The following is a 20521-nucleotide window of genomic DNA, read 5'->3' as shown; positions in this document are numbered from 1 at the left end:
ATCCCACCACCACCCACATTTCTACAGTAGAGCTCATTGCTGTTCTTTGCAATACCTTCAGATTCCAGGCACTTTGTCTTCCATGCCTGGAGTGTTCTACTTTACCTCCCGAGTTTCCTGCCTTCTTTCACATCTCTGCTAAAATTGATTTTCTGTAAGACAAGCTTCCTAGTCTGCTTTAGTGTTAGTGCCTTCCCTCTGAGACTACCTCTAAATTACCTTGTATAAATCTTGTTTGCAGATAATTGTCACCATGTTGTCTCTTCCAATAGACTTTGTTCCTTGAGGATAGGGACTCTTTTTGCCTTTATAATCTCAGTGTACTGTGCTTGGTGTAGGGATTTAGCAAATGCTTATTGATTTCTAAAACCACTGGTGAAGGTGCTCTCCATTCCAAGTGATCATGGGAGCAATGTGGCTCAAAACTTTTATTTCCCATAACACCCCCAATGTAGAGCAATCCATCCTTGGGAACTTCTTCCTCACTCTTAGCATGGGCTGTGTTTCTTCTCATCTGTGTCTTTTCTCATATTATTTCTATGGCCTGAGATGTTTTTCCATTCCTTCTGTGCTCTTTTCTTCAATTAGATATTTTCTCCAAAAATAAACAAAAATCCATTTTCTTTGGAACTTTCTTTACCTCCCTTTTTAGCCTTTATTAAACACTTTCTCTGCCTTTCTATGAGAATTACAATTGCAGCTATAACTATTGCCTCTCGAACACTGCTACTTTATTATGCCTCTGTTTCTTAAATGTCCCTGTTATTAGAGGGGAGATTGATAGGGAACTGTGAAAGGACTGGAGGTGTTCAGTTGGAGTATTTTCTCTCCAGCTAGTACAAAACAGAGTGGATTTAATCTTTGACACTCCAGGAGAAGAGGTGGTTTAATAAAGTAGGTCCTCGGTTCACTTGATATTGGGTATCTGTACGGAAGACTGTTCATTTAAGTTGTATGAAAATGGAGTGGGTTGCATGTTGGAAGAGTGAGCTTTATCACCAGGAAGTATTTCTGCAGTAGGAGGAGAATCGTTACTGACCACCAGTCAGTAATTCTGTAATGCTAATTCCGTTCCACAGAATACCGACCCACATTGGCTTGGAACCCTGACAAGGAGTTTAAGAATCACTTTCCCTCCTCAGTTTTCCTTATACCACACTTGCTGGTATAATGTGGGGCATCTGGGCGGGTGGTATAGTAACTAGAGTTGGAAAATCCCCCTCCAGATTTCTTCTTTGACTTGCCAGTCAGGTGAGCCTAAGGAAATAAATCACTTCAACTTAAGCAGCTCTCTAAAACACAGCTACTAAGTTTAAGGGAGATTGTGATCTATATGGGACCTTGACACAGACACATTTAGGGTGGTGTTGGGGCCAGATCAAACTGACTCATTAAGAGTTGGTTGTTAAATTTGCTTTGTCAACCTTTACACCTTGGGAATTGGCAAAGGGTATACAAATCAAGATTTGATTTATTATTGATTGTGAGGAACAAGAACTTAATAATACAGTTTAACTTTAAAAGTATGTTGTATATGCATTTGCCTTATTTTAGTTTGTTGGGGTTTTTTTTGAAGAGAAGTAGTCATTAAATATTTACCGGCATATCCCTACATGTACATCTGCGTTTGTGGTATCTCCCATGTTAGAATGTAAGCCCTCCGAAGCAAAGACCGTTTCGTTTGGGTCATCGTACCCCTACAACATAGCACGGGCCGGTGTCGAACAAATGGAACAATGGACGCTCGGATTTCAAAGTCAATGAAAGTTTTTTTTTTTTTTTTTAATACTGCATTTTAAGCGAGAACATCTTAACAAAGAAGGGGTACTTTAACTTAATATGGTACAACAGAGAAACCATACGTAAAAGTTTCTAGGATCTAACACTCTACTGCATATTCATGTTTTCACTGGAAAAGACCAAAAGCCAAGCTGAACTGAGCATATAAAGCATCAATTATAACCATAGGACTTCAGCTGGTTAAGATTAATTAAGCTCACACAGTATTCGCATCATTCATCAAATTGAAAGGGCACTTTTATGCCCTTTTTTTAAAACGTACACATATTTCTCTGCAAAATGTAGTATATATGGAATATCTGCTTCAGTAAACAAAGCTTAATTTATAAACACAATTGAAACAGCTCAAGGGTGAATAGTTTTGGCGCTAAACTGGACTTAGGATTTGCACATAGGTAAAGCCAGCGGGGACCATTAGGGCCGATTAATAAGGGTTGTGCCACTGCTAGACAGTAATAGCTACCTCCTTAAGGGGGGCAAATAAAAGGTTAGTTCTCTTGAAGGAATAAATCTCATATGTACTCAAAAAGACTAAAACTTCTAGAGGAGAGGGGGTCTACAAATGATCAATTGCAACAGGCTTGGTTTGGCGTGAGCGGCTTACAAAAAGCTTTCGATGTTGCGGTATTCAATGCAGCCAACGTCTTCAAGTTTCATGCTACAATTTCTGTTCTTCACATAGCACTGAAGGCATCAAAGGTAACAACTTAACGAACTAGATAGCTTCAGATAATGGATGGCATGTGTATGGATATATTCTTTTTATTAGAAACTTCCTTCAGTACATGACGGGAGGCTTGATGTACACCTGGCTCTCTGCAAGGGGAAAAACAATATGGAAAAAAGAAAGGAGTTAAGGAAGTCTCATAGTTTGGAAGGAATATTCCAGAACAGTGCTATGTAAGAGTTCACCCCTGTTTTTTCCAATTATGTAATCTGGGACTCGCTAAAGGTGAATCATGAGACCAGGTCAACATACGTGGAGGAAGAAGCATTTCAAAGAATGACTGGGTATCCAACTGGTTAACCTGGACAGAGGCACATTCGAGGTTAACCTGGACAGAGGCACATGAATGCGGTGGGTGGTAAGACACATGGTTCAGTTTGTTAGAATGTATACTAAATGGGACTAAGCACAACTAGTTATGCTCTGTTCAAAGGACACACTGTGTGTGTGCATGGCCACGGGGCCTTTGTTTCGGGGGATGCCGAGTGACTGGATATGGCTAAATCTCTAGAATCCATCGTCAACCTTAGGAAAAGCGAGGGGCCAGTGTGGCAGATGGGGGTCAGTATTGTGCTCAATACAGGCTAAAGCCTGATGTGTCAATTTGATCAATGTTATTAGCTTTGATCACAGGTTACCTTGGGGAAGAAGGGAAGGAAACCCTGCTCTTTGTGTAAACAGTCCTATAAATATGACTCTGTCTTCACAAGGAAAACTAGTATTATTAGGATTATAGCTTTAGAGAGAGAAGAGATTTTGGAGGTGAGCTAGTTTAAGCCCCTTCCCCCTTTACATATGGTGAAACTGGGCCTGGAAAGATGAAGTCCAGGGGTACTTGCCCAGGAATCTGAACTAAAAAGCCAGGGAATTCTGCATACTCTGTTATCCATCACCAAAAACAAACAAAACCTTCAATACCAAGATGAGAGAAAAGAGGGTGTTCTGAGTGAACTATATTAGCCAGGCCACTGAGCTGAATATTATAAGATGAAGTTAGGGATAAATAAATGTAAATCTGGATATGTTGGCTGAAAAATCAGTTATACACGCCCCATTCTGCTGTTCCCTATTTGAAGGGACCGATATTGAACTGAGATTCTCCTAAAGGGCCCCATTTAAAAGGCTCACAAGCAATGCAAGCTTTTTGAGGCATCCCCAGTATCCAGCACGGTGTCCGGCACCTGGGTGCCTGAGGAATGCGTGGTGGAGCAAACCCAAAGGAGAACAACCATTCGGCAAAGAGGAAGACCGTCCAAATGTGTATCTGCTTTCTTTGGCCAAGCAGGATGGATTGAGAACTCATGACACGACACGCTTTTTACTCCCAATCTGGAGGACGGTAGCAAGCTGTGATGAGTGTGGAGGCCTGTGTCTCGTGTTGACAGATCTCCCATTCCTGCTTTACATATGCCAATACTGACTCCTCTGAAGGCCAGAACCCATATTGACCCGTTGACTGACACTGCTCCTTGGAGCCATCTCCAAGTTTGCCACATTTCAATTTCAAAATGCATCTCCACTCTAATATGAGTGATTTATCATTTAGTAGTAGCTGTCAAAGTAAACTCCTAGATAAAACAAAAACATCTGGAAGCATAAACAGAGGAGAGCAGTGGCTGCATTTTAATCCAAGCCCTGCATGCTCTCTTCATTAGGAAAAGGAAACAGCTAATTAGGACACGAATGTTTCACAGTTTTCCGAGAGTTTCTGCTCAAGTTTGGAACAAAGATGCACTAATATGCATTCTGGGTATAAACGAAACTTAAGATCAGGGAGAGCCAGGAATAAGGCCTCTCCTGAGAGATGTGCTAAGTAGGGCCTGGGATCAAGGACTCCCACTTGGGGACCTCTGAAGGACCGATTCTATGACTCAATGATTTGAAAGCCCAGTCTTTCTGATGGCAAATGGGAGGTTTTATTTGAAAAAAGCTGATTGTTTGTTTAAAAAAAGAGAGAAAGAACAGACATTCTTCCCTCAGCACAGTCCCGACTTAGCCCCAGTGCTTTTATTATGAGGAGGCAGTCAGTGCATCCCCTCCATATCCTCTTTTGAGGATCCCTATGAAGTAGCCCCAAGTGATGGGAATGTAAGACTTGCCTTCGGTAGCATGCTAGTGCTAGGCAGATAAGCCCAAGAATGCCCAAAAGATCAGGGGGAGAAACGGGCCAGGATACAGTGCGGAGGAAGCAAGGGCAAGAGAAGGGGCCCAAAAACCACATGAATCCCAGGATAGGCCTTCCTCTCAACTACAGGGTCATAGATTCAGAACTAAAAGGGATTTAAAGGGCCATCTGGTCCAAGAGGATCATTTAAGATGTGGCAATCGAGGCCCAGACAGGGGCAGAGTTCAGATCACCTAGGTAGAAAGTGGCAGAGCTCTGGGCCCGGGTGCTGTTAACTGCACACCCTCCAGACTCGGCATCTCTGGATGCAGCCTGCCGTACAAATGCCACCTCTGCAAATCAGTGTTAATTAAGCAGGTCTGTCCGAGGTACATCAAAACGGAACGTGGAAATCGACGCACGTGTTAAGGAGGCAAGAATTCATGCCAAGTTAGTGCCTAGGACAGAAGTACTTAAGATACCTCCCTGAGCTGCTAGGGAGCTCTGTTTGCTATGAGGTGGGTCCTCCTAGCAAAGGCCTGGCTCCAAACTCTGGCAAATTTGATCTTCAAAAACCTAATGTGTTTTCTACTGTAGGGAGTGGTTGAGATTTTTAAGTTCTACAGAAAAATAGCAGCAGGCCACCAGGCTGGCACTCAGAATTGGAAACCTGACTTTCAACCCTGCATCTCTGTCACTAAACCTCTCTGGGCTGCCATTTCCACAGCGATAAAATAGGGAGAATCATAGCACTCACTTCTTAATGTTTTTGAGAATGAAAGGGCTTTGCTAACCCTACCATCTAATTGTCAGCTACCATTTTCCTCATCATTATTTTCAATATGTAATATAGAGAGACATATATGTGTGTATGTGCATGATATTTCCTTCCTTTACAATCCAAGAAGTGAACATAAAAGGAGACTTAATTTTTTGTGGGACACCAGTTAATGTCTCATGTTTTTATTCACTTCCCAAGTCGGACCTTATTCTTTATATTTTCCTGCCCTCCTCTATCATGTCATCTCTCTAAACTCGCTTGAGTTCAGCAACAATACCCCATACTTCCTTAATTGCTTCTAGCTGGCCAACTCTTTGTAATCTGACCTCTTTCTACTTTCGGTAAACTTCAGAAAGCCCTTATGCCTCCACGAGATCAGAAATTCAATCCAATGGTGGAAAGGCCAGGGTATCATTTTCCCGGTAATGTCTGTAAGAGCTTTAAAAGAGAGATGTTCCCTTGGAGAAACAGAGCATGTGGGCTACCACAGCCTGACCTTGTTCTTCCTGGGGGATGGTGGACTCTTCTCATACACTGGAAACCAATTTCTAGAGCCTGCATGAAAGTGGCACGATGGACTGAACATCGGTGGGAGGGAGAAAGGCCTTTTGGTTTGAAATGCAGCACTGTAAAGGTGCGGGACCATTTGACCTCAGCCCGTGGCCAGCACGAAGCGGAAAGTGAAAGGCAGCTCCAAGCCAGGAAGTGATTTGATCTAGTCTATCTTCTCCCCCTTGACCTTCCTGTGCCCTACCCCTGCCCCCAAACTTTCATTAAGTCTAGGCCATCCACTATCACCATCCTCACATACACATTGCCTTACTTCACTTGCACCGTTTTCCTCCCTCTCTTGAGCCTTTTGTCTCTCCTCTCTGTAATCCACCCTCCCCAGAGCTGCCAAACTGCTGATATTCCTTAAAGCAGAGGTCTGTCCGTATTAGCCCTCTGTCACAGTCAGAGATTTTCAATGGCTCCACAACACTCTTTGATAACAAGCTGAAGACTTTGTGTTTTGCCCCAAAGCCCTCCTTAGTGTGTCTTCCAGCTACCCTTCTGATTATTTTACTGCCTCTCCTTGTCAGCTGGAGACCTTTTGGTAAGCTGGCCTGAAAACTGTAATAACACATGATCTTCCCATCTCCTATCTCGGGGCCTTTGTGCAAATCACAATCTTGTCCCTCTTTTGCCCTTCTTGAAATTCCTTTGAACACACACAGCTTTCCTTGCCCATGTAGGTATTTAAATCCTTCCTCACCACAACTTGAGGATCATCACGACTTTAGTTTCTGTTCCTAGTGGCTAGCTTACGTTTATAACACTGAACCAATTTCAGTCTGGCATAGGATAGCTTAGTGGGCAGTGGGCTATTAAGCCTACGTCGACTATTTTCCTCCATATCTGTCCCCAACCCCTGCCTTCTATACTGTATTCACCTTCATACAATGGCATCGCTCTCTCACTAAGAATCCGGAAGTCCTAGCATAATGGATTACGTGATTTCTTTCAGGGCTAACAGGTCAAAGAAAGAACCAAGTGTGTTTCGATCCAGAAGCTGAAACCCCTAGTCATAACAAGCATGCTAAATTGTACTGTATGGCTTTGGTGTGTTAGTGCTTACAAAATGCTTTGCTTAGCACGCCTCTGTGAGGAACGTGATTCGGAGGATCGTTCTCCTTGTGCTGAAGAGAAAATAGAGGCTCTGAGAATGACGATAGGATTTTGAGTCGGCGGGGACCTTTAAGATCACTGGGTTCAACCTTATTTTCTAGATGATGAAAAACAGGCTTCAAGATCAGGAGTCCCCAGTTGAGGCCGTATTCCTCCACCCACAATATGCAGCTTCTCTCTACCAAGCCATTAAAATTCGGGTCTCAAGCCAGGATGACAACTGAGGTGCATTTTCACCTGCTATGATCTGGGCAAGCAAGATTCCCTTCTGGAGCCCAACAAGGGACTTGCACGCTTTGAGAAGTCTTTGTTTTGCACCAAATAATTATGCGATTAAATAGGTAGGCCCCTCCTACGGCATCCTGTTCATGCCAAAGAGTAAGTCACACTTTCAGCATCAGGGCTCCAGCTACACACAGAACAGGGTGAGAACAACCACATTTCCAAACAGTAAAGAGCACTTAAGATCTCTCCAGTGCAGTTAGCTATGAGCCAGGCCCTCATTTTTAAGGCATTTTGCTATATTATATGCTTGGTATTTGAATAACTCTGTGTATAACAAATGAATTCTTTTATTAGGGTTATTCCTTAATCAAATATTCATTTATGTATGTTTCATTCTATTAAAAAGGAAGTGAGACAAAGGTGAGCAAAATTGTCGATTTACAGTAGTTTCAAGCATTAGCCCAATCTCTCTAGGGGCAATACTGACAATTGAAAAATAGCATAAAACGATATCATTCCCAAACGCTAAAATATGCTTACAAGCCCCTAGTGCATGTTCTCCCACTTTACAGCCTCCAGTGAAATGCACGAGCGGCTTAATAAGCAAGCTGCTCACAAAGAGGGCTTTCCCCCCATAAGATAAAGTATGAGGAAACAGTTTGAGATTTTGGGGGAATTGGGTCCTTTGTGAATTGCTGCCCCTCTCTCTTCCCCACCTCAGAATAACCCTTTTTCCCTTCCTGCACAGGGTGTATTAGCAAGCTAGCTCATGCTCTTTGTCAACAAGATGGGTCTTTGAACCGATGTGAAAATTTAATTTGGCATGAGACCTTTAGGTTAATTTCTCCATAGCAATATTGGCTGATTTTTAAAAGATTTGGTCAAGATACCTGTGAAGCTTTCTGTTGCTGGTTCACTGTGGGCTATGAGTCCTTGTTGGTACAGCCTCAGGATCTCCTGAGAAATGTTCCTTTTCAAGTGTCAAGCATGTTGTTAATTCGGTAGCATGATATCATTTTCCAAATGGGGAAAGGAATAAGCATTTAAATAAATAAACCTACTACATACCAGGCCCCGTGCTAAGGAAACACGTTACAACGAGTATGCAAACAGTATCTCGTTTGAGCATCAAAACCACCTTGGGAGATAGATGCCGTTATAATCCTCACTTCTAGTTGAGGGAAACAAGGCAAACAGAGGTGTAAAGTATCTTGTTTGGGGTCAGACAGCTAGTAAGTATCAGTGGACCATTTGAACTCGGGTCTTCCCGACAGCAGACAGACTCAGCACTCTATCGACTGCAACGTTGTCACCTAGTTGGAAGAAAGCCTCTGCTCTTCTGACGTGTACATCAGGAGTTAGTCATCTAAAGAGATTATTGGTGTGGTTATTGTCACCCTCACTGAGCTGCACTTTCTTTTTGAATCTTTTCTATTCCCCTGGATGCTCACTTCACCTACTACCTAAGGTGCCCAAGCATTTATCTGGAGTTTTATGTAGCGCACATAGTGTAAAATACGGAGAGCTCTCTCATTGATATAAGCACTTTCTGTTTATCTCTTTTGGTGCTCACAGTGGGCCAAAGGCAGGGGGTGAAGGTATCTTTCAGGATTCTTTCTTGGAGACAGGACATGATAGAAAGAGTCCTTGTGGACCTGGACCCTGATAAGGCACTTGACTTCTCACCTGCTTCTCTGCCTTGTTGTGAGGAGCACTTGGAAAACCTTAAATGCCATATATATCCATTTGGGTATATGACTGTATGTATATACCTATATATTAATGCCCTCCTTTGTTTAATTGATAAGAAAACTGCAGCTCAGAGCAGGCACGTGGCAGTTTCACAATCCAGAATGATGTCTCCTATGGAGGCCTGCCTAAAGAGGGAAATTGAGCTAAGGAAGCCGCATATGTTCCACCCTGCCCAGGCTCCTCACTCTGAGTAGCTAACTGGGGCCGGAAGAAAGATAAGAGACAGGGGCCCATGAGGTCAAGACAGAGAACAGAGGCACTTACTTGCTTCAGGCCTTTGCTTTAAACCTCATGGGGAGACCTATGATATTCTGGCAAATCCATGTATAAGCTGAGGGATGAGGAAAAGTAGAAGCCAGGAGAGAACCACGAAAACCCTGCTATGTTTTTCCTCTTCAAAATCCAAGGGAATCAGTGGATGAACAAAAACCCAAAAAGTGCAGCTTAGTGGTTAAAAGGGTACTCCCAAGGAAAAAAATCACCACTTCTCCCGGAAAGGGATAAATCCCTAACCAGGGGCCCCGAAGACTGAGTCCAGCATTCATCTGCTACCTTTACATGGAATCCCTTGTGCCTTACTGACTCTCTGGAGGATCTGAAACGAGGCCCACTGGGGGACCAAGTGGCATAAAGGAGAACCGAGGACTTTTTCACCATACAGGAGATTCATTGGCATAAACATTCAGTCCAATTCAACAAACACGTGTCAAACACAGTGAGGCTACAAAACTCAAATGAAGTGGATGCTACCCTCAAGGATCTTACAATCTAATTGAGGGATACAATGGGTATTCAAGATCTAAATATAATGATAAAGTTGGCCTGCAAGATTGGGGGGATCCAGATCAAAATTTGCTTTCTGTTTCAAAAAGAGTGTGTGTGTGTATGTGTGTGTGAAAACGTGTACACATCCACACACCAAGGGAACTCCCAAGTCAAACTGCATCACATATAAGAGAATAAGCATTCATAAAGTACATACTATGCACCAGGTGCTAAGCTAAATGCTTTATAAATACTATCTCATTTGATCACATAATAGTTGGCCCAGTTCCAACAAAGTTTGGAATGATCATATTGAAAGAAAGAAAGATTACTTCTAGATCAAGAATAGGGGTCTTTTCGGTGACTATTGAAGAAGATTGACTCTTTGGGATCTGCCTTGCCCAAATCTGAATGGATACAAAAACTTATCTACACCCGCATCATCCCACCAGCCAGGGCACAGTATTCTCTCCAAGCAGTCGGATATTCGAAAACGTTTGGTGACTTTTTTTTTTTTTTTTTAAAGAATGTTGTCGACAGAATTGTAGATGTAGCAGGAAACTGTAACCCAGGAAGCATAAGTGACCCAAACTAATTGAGAACAAAGCATGTCTGCTAGGAGAGAACTGACAGAGGAAACGGCTAATTGAGTTGGCACACAAAAACCCTGGAGAAGTACACTCGCTTCTTGCCAGGTGTGGGGTATGCAAGTAGAAAAGCTGAAATGGTCCCTGCCTTCAAGGAGCCTAGGTTCTAAGGGTGGATGAGGATGTCTACGACAAAACCTTCAGATTCTGTACGCAAAGGAGCTGGGCTTTCATGGGTCTATCTATCCCCTTTATCAAAGCAGATCATAACCACTGTATACCCTCCCTCACAATTTTTTGGTTCCCTCAAGTAATCACATGAGACTTCACCGTTTAGTGATAAGGCCATCCAAGTTTAAACAGGCCAAGCATCTCATGGAGCTAGGTTGGCCGGACTTAGCAGGGTTTTAGTTCTGCCAGCCGAGCTTTTGAAAGCCCAGGATTGCCTCTGAGCCAGGATGAAGCAACAGAGGGTGTCGATGAAAGGCCCTTTTTATTAAGTGGTTTATGATTGATTTGATCTCTGAGAAACTGGGCCTTCGGTCAGAGAAAAGCTGTTCCTTTGTAGTCCATTCACATTTAGGCTAAACAACCCTACTTAGGTTAAATAACCTGTAGCAAGACGACCTGTTCAATAATGAATCTATGCCAGCTTGGACTGGTAAGTCTCAAAGACTAATGGTGAGATATAACCACAGGGAAAGACTCCTATTGCCCTTAGTGGGGCAGTCTTCCAGTCATTACAGTTCTTCGGTTCATAATGTGCCCCATGACAAGCAGGCCCCATGGGAGCAAGTCAGAAGCACCAATCACCTCTAGAATCACCAAGATGACCTCTTTCTAATGGCTATTTGTCAGCCTAGAGGTGATGAAATGGTCTGGGGATGCTTGCCAATTGAGGCACGAATCGAGCATGAAGAAAAGAAACTAGTTTTGTGGGGGATGGCAGAAAACACCCAGCTTATCTAATGCACCATTGGCTGGGAGGCCCACCATTCTTGCCTCAGGGTTCTAGGTGCACTGGAATTCTAACATCTGTTTCCCCTGGCAGTTGTTAATGGGAGAGGAGAAAGCTACTGATGACAAGCAAGAACTTTTTCTTAGAAATTGGCACATGACATTCAGAGGAGGGGGAAGATGAAATTCATAAGACTATAGTACAAAGAGATCAAGTAGGAACTATGTGAGCGATCTTCTTTCCTTCCCTTCAAAAGCCCCATTTGCCTTCTGCCCTACATATATGCCTCCTCTGCGCTTCCCTACTTCCTGTCCCCTTTCTTACCATTGTCCTTCACTGCACTGAGGTTTGTTTGCCCTCATCTGAAGAACCGTGGCACTGTAACCATTCTTGATACAAAACCTTGAGCCCTGCTTCCCTATCTCTTCATAGGTTTTGGGCCATACCTTCTACATGAGGCCCTAACTGATAACTCCTTCCCCAGTTTTTAGCATTGGTTCCATCTTAAAATGCCATGGGTTCTCCAACATGATCCACAGAGACAATGTAAGTCAAGGATTTTATAACCGCAAGGCAATATGTAAAGAAACTCCTACGTATGTACCTACCGCCCCTGTTCTCCTCTCCTCTAAAGGCTGGACAGTCATCATAATTACCCCCAGCTGAGTTGGTGAAAATGCAGATGGCCCATTAAATCAGTCAAAGGGCATGCTGTGGGATCCTGGAGAATGGAAAGTCCTAGAGGGCAAAAAGTTTCCTTTTTCTCTAACCCAATCCAAGGCACTACCACACGGTGCCTTGTACACAGTAGTGCTTAGTAAATGTAATGTAAGGTTGATTAAGTTTAAGGTTGATTATAGAAAAGCCCTATAGAAGTCTAACATAGAAGCCCAATACAGAAGCCCACCAGGGTCCCCTGTGCACTCAAGGAGGAAGACAAGACTCAGTCGAGTTTGCACAATACTGAAGAGAGAGATGCACGTTACATTTGGGTACAATCTAAAAGCACTGCCGATTCTAACCTGTCTTCCTCCTTCCTCTGCTTTCTCCCAGAGAATAGCCCCAACTCTATCCATTCCATTTTTCCTCCTCTCAAATGGTTGACTGGTCTGTATGATCTAAACCAGCTACCTGCTCACTACTGGCAAAGAAAGAGTTCCACAGCTTCGTCACGTAAATCAACTTGTCTCATCATCGTTGGGCACGAAGCCGGGATATAATAACTGCTGGCGGGGCACTAGTACCACAAAACAAAAACAAAAATACCTCTTTAGGGTGCTGCCAGATGTACAGCTAAAACAACACAGAACAACACAGGCTCCGATGTGAAATCATCTGGCACCTTTGCCAAATACAGAAGCCGAGAAACAAAGAAGCCCCTTTCCCCCGCCCCCGGCCGTCGCTCATCCCAAAGCCGGATGTGGTACAGTGTCAGGCCCTCGGATTGGGTACTGTCATCTCCCCTAAATCTGCCGTTTGATTCCTGGGAAGACTACTGATGAAATTTGGGAGGAACGTGACCGGAGCTCCGGTCGCCCTCTTCCCGAGATCATCCCTGTCTCTTTCGACTTTGCGAAACATGCCTCGTCAACTATACCAAGAGCCCCCAACAATGCACTGTAATAATACAAAAGTTAACTAAGGTATAAAGATGCAAAAGGAGAAGTCTCCTTGCGATCATAAAATGATGTTATTTTCTGTTCAGCAGTTCATGTTACTGCTGTTCATGCTAATTAATTAAAGAAGCTGTTGCTATAATGTGCAAACAGGGAATCTGAGAAACTGAGAGGGCTTTTAGGTCTCTGAGTGAAGTTAAGTCAATCTGGGCCTGGGCAATCAAATGTAATGAAATCACTTGTCAGTGCTAAGCTTGCAAAAACTGTGAAGTTTGACTAGGGAGTAAAAGGATTATAATTAGATTTCCAATAGGATAATAACTAAATGGCAGAAAGCAGTAAAGAGAAAATATGACTTTGTTAGCTAATGGTGCTGCTGTTCAGTTTTAGTTTTTCTCAACACACTCCTAGTTGTACTAATTTAATTTGCTTTTATCAGCAAAAAGGCACCACACAAATGGTACTTGAATATCATTTGCAAAAATCATTGATCTGAAGGTGCATTTAATAACACCCGCTATGTTTATTTTATGGGAAGTGGAGACTGGTTGATATATATGATGGCTGACGCCCTGCCTTGCGGCCCCCAGTCAAGTCAAGGAAAAATCCGGACGGGTGAACGTTACTGTGCACGTATCGTCATTCCCTTGCGACACCTGATAGGGCGTCCCCTGGGGAGGTAGAGTCGGGATTGGCGATCCAGATGTGGGGGTCAGGGGTGGGGCACGGCCCTGGCTTGACTGGGCCCTCTTCTAGGACATCAGGAAGTGCATGTATATGGGTGGCAGCTCCTCCACGTGCTACAAAATGGCGTGCACGGTCTGAAACCGTTCAACTTGAAGGGGCTTCTTAGGCACGTGCAATTTCAGGTGGATGGGCAACCACTGTTGATAAAGATCCTTTTGGAAATGGGAACATATGGCATGACTTTATTACAGCTAAAGGTGGCTCATGTAACCATTACTCAGGCCCCCTTTAAACTCTCTTAAGGAGATGCTGGGGGGGGGGAGGGGAACTAATTGAATTTCAAAGGAAAGACACTGTGTGAATGATAGATAGATTTTTGCCCAGCAGAGCGATTGACAATATGCGAGAAAGAAAGGTCTTTCTTAATGCCGGAGGAGCTTGTTGTGAGGAGCTGGCTGCATTTGGAAAGTAGCATTGTATCAGCTGTACACAGATTAATATCCTAGCCAAAAAAGCTACTATATTCAACTGATGAGAACCATGGTAAGATCGAGTGATTCAAAATGAAGAAGCCTTTTTCACTGCCAAGTTTAAGAAGAAAATTGCCGTGAAGAGCGAGGGCACAGATAAAATAGGACAGATATCACTACAAAGAAAAGAGCCCCAAAACAATGGGCAAAAAAAATTAGGATAAAAAAGAAAAAGACAAAAAGAGGTGGTAGCCCTCTGTAATCCTTTTTCAAAGCTCCTTGCATGAATGTACAGGAAAGGCCTGTTCCAACGCCAAGCACCTCCAACGGAGGTGGCATTATCAGGGCTTTGTAGGCAACTGTCCAGGCTGAGTGGTTGGCGGCATCCTATTGAAGATGAGCTCCGATAATATGTTCCCCCATTTGTTTCTGTTCAAAGAATGAGACCTCTTGGAAATTGAATTGTGAGTCTAGTGTCCTGTTGACAGTCCTCATTTACTCTGGGATTTCATAAACTGATGATGGTAGCTTTATTGTTTGTTGGAGCCGATGGTGTACCCGGAGTGAGAAAAAGAAGTACTTTCTTCATTTTTCCCATCACACTTATCAAGCAGAAAATTTAATGTAATCTACAAGGGCCACTTTCAGTAAAGAGCCATTAATTTCACTCGATTGCACTGGTCGTTTGGATTACATTAATGTGCCACTGATCACACAAAGGCAATGATATGACTCCCGATTTGGAAAGGGAAGTATCAAAAGGGAGGGGAAACCTGCATCATGCTACCTTGGTGAGCTAGATCTCAATTTCTCTCATCAGACAGACAGAGTGTATTAGAATTTCCTAAAAGTCTATATGCTTATGAGTCACAGACCCTCTCAAACTGCATCCGAGTTGCAGAACGAAGTGTTGCTCTGCATCCTGGCACACCAGGCAGATCACGTGCCCACATCAAAACAAAACTATACTGAATGTAGTAGATGGTTTTCCTGTTGAATTTTAGAACTTGGCTTTAAAAAAAGAGTAATAAAGGACCCTCATTACGGAGTGGGAAATAAGCAAATGGGAGGGAATACATTCTAGGTAACATGTTAACCTATGACTTTAAAGCGTCACGTCCTCTTAGCTGTATGGCAATGAACTTAAGTGGCGTAGGTCAACAAACTATGTAGTGACTATTTCTATCAAGTACCACATTGGTTTCCTTGTTGGCCTCTGAAGGCAAATTAACCCCACTGCTCCATCGTGACCAATTATACACGGCTGGGAGCAGAATGCTACCTGATATATGGTACATAGACACAAGGGACAGCTAGGTAGTGCAGCAGTGGAAAGAGCTCTGGGTCTGGAGTCGGGAACACTCGCGTTCAAATCCGGCCTCAGACATTCTCTAGCTGTGACCCTGCACGAGTCACTTGACCCCATGTGCCTCAGTTTCCTCACCTGTCAAATGAACCAGAGAAGGAAATAGCCAACCACTCCAATGTCTTTGCCAAGAAAAACCCCAATGGGCCCACAGAGAGTCAAAGGTGACTAAAAGATGACAACAGCAACATACACATCTACAAATAGTGATTCCTGAGAAATAACATTGTTCTGCCGAGGGTGTGGCTGCAGCCACACGGACCCCATCCCTCTTCTAGCCCTGGCCGACCTGGCAAAGCTGTGGGAGGCTGCTCGGTCTGACCTATGCTGGGGAGCTTCACGTGTAGCTTTCTTCAGCAAAGTGAGGCTTGCTTTTTTCATTTGGAAAATGTGTCTTCCTTTTTCTTTAGGTCGACACCTCCTTTTCACAATCCCAGTGAAAGCAGAGACAATGTGGATACTGGGAATGAGATGGATGAACTGGAGGCTCTGTGATGTCACGGGGACGGGTAAGTCTGCTCTGCCTCAGTAGGTTGCTGTGATTTTTTAATAAGTTCCGTTGTGGTGGTCCATCTTCCAAAGCTAAGCTTAGCTGGATCTCCTTAGATGGCAATCATCTAGTGTATAGCCAAGTCTGTGTTTCTACCTTTGTCCCCCGAGAGAGCCTTTAAGGTCTGAATCCCCTTTGTGTCATAGAGAGGTGGAAGTGGGGAACTGTCAGCGCTTGGCTTCGACTCGAATTTGGACCTATTTTCTGAAAAGGCTGCAGGGATGTGTATGTGTTCTGTGACTCTGATCTCTTGGGTTTGTCAAACAGTGCTCTTCAAGCAATGAAAGCTCTCGGGGATTGTCTAAAAAGCATGAGTTTGCCCTTACTCTGCTGACTTCTCTTATTGGGAGAAATTAGCTTTATAATTTACATGTTGATTTAAAGAGGGTCATTTAGAATTATTAATATAGGAATGGGTGACAACCTGTAGATCTGTACTCTTACTCTACTGGAGCCTCAGTATGAAAGAAGAATTCGTCAACATCAAAGAAGATGGGAGCGCGGAATACGAGAGAGAACCGAACAGCGTGTCAGCAAGGGTGCTCTTTATGGTAGGGATGTAGATATTTCCTCTTTACGCGGAACCCCCTAGACGTGGCTCTGCCCCGGGACACCTCCCCATTCAGGGAGGGAGTCCCGTTGTTAGTGGCCCCCCCCTCTGTATCCGCTTTTGAAATGATCTGGTGCTGATTTTACCCTTCATTATTCAAGTAACTGGTTCCTTTCCTCCTGGGAGAATGAGAACAAGGATTACTCTACCTCGGGAACCCTAGTACCTAGGGTACTAGGGCAAGGCTCGGTAAATCGAGGCAGTGAAATAAATGCCGAGTTGAATTGACAGCTGGACAGATAGATAGGTGAGATTTGTTCCCATTGTGTACATGAAATCATTTCACCCCTGCCTAGCCATGGCACCATTTTTCCCAGAGTCATTTGGATGTTAAAAATAAGAAGTATTGAATTGAGTGAGTTCTAGGAGTATCTCTGTTCCCACAGTTCTCAGTGGAAAAGAAGAGTCCATAATCCCAGGTCCCCCTCCACCCCTGGGCCTTCTCAGGCCTCAATATGCATTAAGATAAGCATACTCTACCTTGCATTGTTGCTGCATTGTCAGGCTGAGTCCCATTCTCTATTTCTCTATCTGGCATTGCAGCATCTGAAAGATTTGACATCAGAGATTAATTTGACACCCTTTGGCTTTCTGAGTGCGCATAAGGCAAAGTTCCCAGAATCCTAGAGGGTGGCCTGGTCTTCGAAAGTTTGGGGGGGTTTAGTGGGGGAAAGAGGACCGGGAGCTATATAGTCTACATAATTCCTAAAATGGACCTGGATTTTCCGTTTCCTATTGAATTCTTTGCCACTCGCTTCCGTCCCTCCAGATTAGTCACATGGCATGGGGTCTGTCAATAAAAATCTCCTTTAAGACTAGCTGGTACTTTCCCTTGATTGAAAAACGAGGAGAAGATGCAGGAACCCCATGGAGTGTCGGAGGCCCAAGCTGGGACAAAGCAGCCCTCAGCTACCCCACATTCGATGTGTGCGCCACAACATGCTACAAGGGGACAGGGTGAGGGTGACAGGGGAAGGGGGTGTGCGTTGGGGTGGGAAGGATTCCAAAATATGTCTTGGGCTTGGGAGTTTTGGGCTTTGCTTTTGCAGTCCTTTCCAATACAGGGAGCCACATGCCTCCCGTAGCAGAGGAGGATGTTTGGTTTATATCGTGAAATATTTCCTGTGGGAAGAGCCAACAAAAAGGAATCGGGGAGATGCTCTGGCTGGGTGCAGAAAGGCAAGCTTCTCTGGACTAAATAGCACATACCTTCCAATGGTCAGGTCGGCCCACCCGGATTCTGTGGGGATTCTGTGAGGATTGTGGGACTCTGGCCCCTGTGGGAATTCCCGTGCTAAGAGATAGCACAATACCTCCCAATGCTATCCAGGGTGAGTAATAGGTATAAGGATGTGCTCGAAATCCACAGTACTCCCAACACTCTGAAACGTGCGCTTCCCTTTTAAAATAGTCCACTAAAAAGTGAACTGTGAATGTTGGATTCCAGGTGCCAGACCTCCTCAGAATTATAAGCTCAGGGCCCAGGTGACAAGGACGCACACAACACTCAGCCCTTACCTGGTTAGAAGCTTGCCTTCCTTTTTCTAGGGCAGATGAAGGCTCAGCCCTGGCGGCTTCCGCTAGGATGCTGCACTGGACATACTTGGGGTTCTCAGTGCCTTTTTAATTGGTCGCTTGTTTTTACACTCCCCCTATTTCTCTCTGCGTGGCCCGTGTTATGCCTGCCCTTGCCGTAGGTGCTCCCCTAGCTCATGAAACGGGCACCCTATTTGAAATTCACCTATCCTGATCTAGCTGTGTCTCAGCAGCGATGGTTGTGGTGGCCCATCGGTCCCTTTCAATGCACTAGTGAAAAGAGCAAGTGACTCTGGGCTGCCCTCATCACCCACCTGGGGGCCGTTAGCAGATGACAAGAACCCAGAGCCCGCTCTTCACATTTCCCACATGTGTGGGTTGGAGGTGGGTACATGCATGAACACATGGCACAGATCTGTGCACCTATATTTGGGTCCAGACTGGTGGCTTCACTGGTATATTTAGAACTCTTGGAGTAGAGACTCCTCCCACGGACTGAGGAGATCTCTAATTTAGAGCCTTTGAGAAGAGTACTGACAGGTTAGGGACGTGCATCAGAGGCAGCACATGAACCTGGGTCCTTCTGATTCCAAAGCTCTCCCTCCCCACTGGACCACACCGCCTCTACTCTATTTGTACCCACACGTGCACATGCATATCATTCTATTGCTATGTACGTGAAGACTATGAAAAGCCCTTGAAATGAAGAGGTGCTGGGCGGCTCTTCTGGCTTGAAGACTGAAAAAGGATGCAAGGTTAAGAGCGAGCCACGGGAACCCATTTGTACTGACTTAGGTCACATACCACCCCACTAGTGATCCGTCGGCAGCCAGACAGTGAGCATCAGGGCCCGGAACAGGATTAGTGGTATGGAGGAGGCCCTCGATAAATGCTTGTGTATCCACTGTTCATAAAGCTAGAGCTGGAAGGGACCTTACAGGGCAACTAGTCCCACCGCCTCCGTTTACATGTGAGCAAACTGAGGCCCAGAGATTAAGGGACTTGCCCACGGTCACAGAGACAGTTAAGTGACAGAAGCAGAATTTGAACTCGCATCCTAGGACGTCGTGGTCAGTAGCAAAGTTCAATGCTATTCGCCTTATGCTGCGTTGCCTCCCCAGCGTGGCCGTTCCCTGTCATTTATTTCTATGTTCTCTATCTCATTCTAGAAGGTAGCTTGGTTTTGAGCGGCTCCTCTCTCGACCCCAAAACGCATGGCCTCCGGTCAGTGAGCGTTACTCTTGGAAAGCCAGCCTCTGACTAGGATAGCTGAGAGTGAGAGAGAGAGACTACTCAGACACTACTTACTACCCGGGAACAGCCTGAACCCACTGTCACCTGTGGAAGCTTGCTTCAGGGCTTGCTCCACTTGCTCCCGACGCTTGGACTCAAATTCCAGGGCCTCCTGCAGTTTTCTCTTGGCCTTCTTCTCCTTCTTCAGGCGCTTCTGAATCGTAGCTGGAATACATAAAGGGAGAGGGTTGCCCAGGCTGTGACCTCAGGGGAACCGGATGGCTGGGCAGTCTCTAGGGGGGCCTTAAGCTATTCAGAGAACCTGAAATCTCGGCTAGCACCGCATAGCTTTCGGGGCTTCCGCCGGGTCCGCTAAGAGGAGCACCGTCGTGGGAACGCTCTGAGATGTAACAGACTCCTCTGCTACCATTTCAACCCGGGCAACAACTGGCAAAGGACCTTGTGAACGGGCGAGAGGAAAGCTGAGGGGTGGTTGCTCTTTCTCTTCCATGAATATGAAAAAGAAAGTAGCTTCTGTGATATGAGGAGGGGACAAGTGCCATCTTCTATTTTTAAATTGGAGAGAGCATGTCTTTCTTGGAGAGGCAGCCCTGTTTTCTATGCAGGCAGTCACTAGGACACCCTAAATATTTTTAAGAGTGGAATTGTCAGGGAGACGGTGGCGAGTGCCGCAATCAAACAGTGGTGGGTATGGATATAAATGAAAAGGCACTCAACTGGCTTTGTGTGCGAAGTGAGGCCCCGGATGTGATTGCCTAATTTGGGGGCTTTGTAGGTTCAGAAGAGGGGGATGGGGACCAGAGGGTGGTCTTGAAGGTCCCTGCTAGTGCTAACCTTCTCTGATTTATCTAGTCTATAGTATTCACATCGAGAGCATATTGGGGCCGATTCCAATTTTAATCTAGATTCACCGGTGTTTATTCATGGGAGTGAGTAACTTTCAGGGATTCAAAGAGAGTTAATTTTATAACAGTGCATTTTGCCAGTTTGGGAGAAGGGAGAGGGGATTCTATCCCCGTAAATTGGCACCTCATCGTTAACTTAGCAAGTTGCTCTCAGGCACTG

General features: G+C 44.7%; 1 protein-coding gene across 4 annotated transcripts in view; it reads right to left on the bottom strand.

The window, feature by feature from the left end:
- Positions 1-1767: 1767 nt before the first annotated feature.
- Positions 1768-20521, bottom strand: part of DACH2 (dachshund family transcription factor 2) — a 426169-nt gene continuing 407415 nt past the window's right edge. For all 4 annotated transcript variants that reach the window (XM_031944518.1, XM_031944515.1, XM_031944516.1 and 1 more), the window contains 3 exons: positions 19541-19660; positions 17147-17212; positions 1768-2616 (listed from right to left, as the gene is read on the bottom strand). In XM_031944518.1, the coding sequence (XP_031800378.1) occupies positions 2579-2616; positions 17147-17212; positions 19541-19660 (224 nt within the window). In that variant the 3' untranslated portion in view covers positions 1768-2578. The remainder of the gene's footprint in view (positions 2617-17146; positions 17213-19540; positions 19661-20521) is intronic.

The sequence above is a fragment of the Sarcophilus harrisii genome, chromosome X (assembly GCF_902635505.1).
Source record: "Sarcophilus harrisii chromosome X, mSarHar1.11, whole genome shotgun sequence".
Lineage (NCBI taxonomy): Eukaryota > Metazoa > Chordata > Mammalia > Dasyuromorphia > Dasyuridae > Sarcophilus > Sarcophilus harrisii.
The sequence above is the reverse complement of the archived record's forward strand: the minus strand, read 5'-3'. Positions and strand labels throughout refer to the sequence as shown.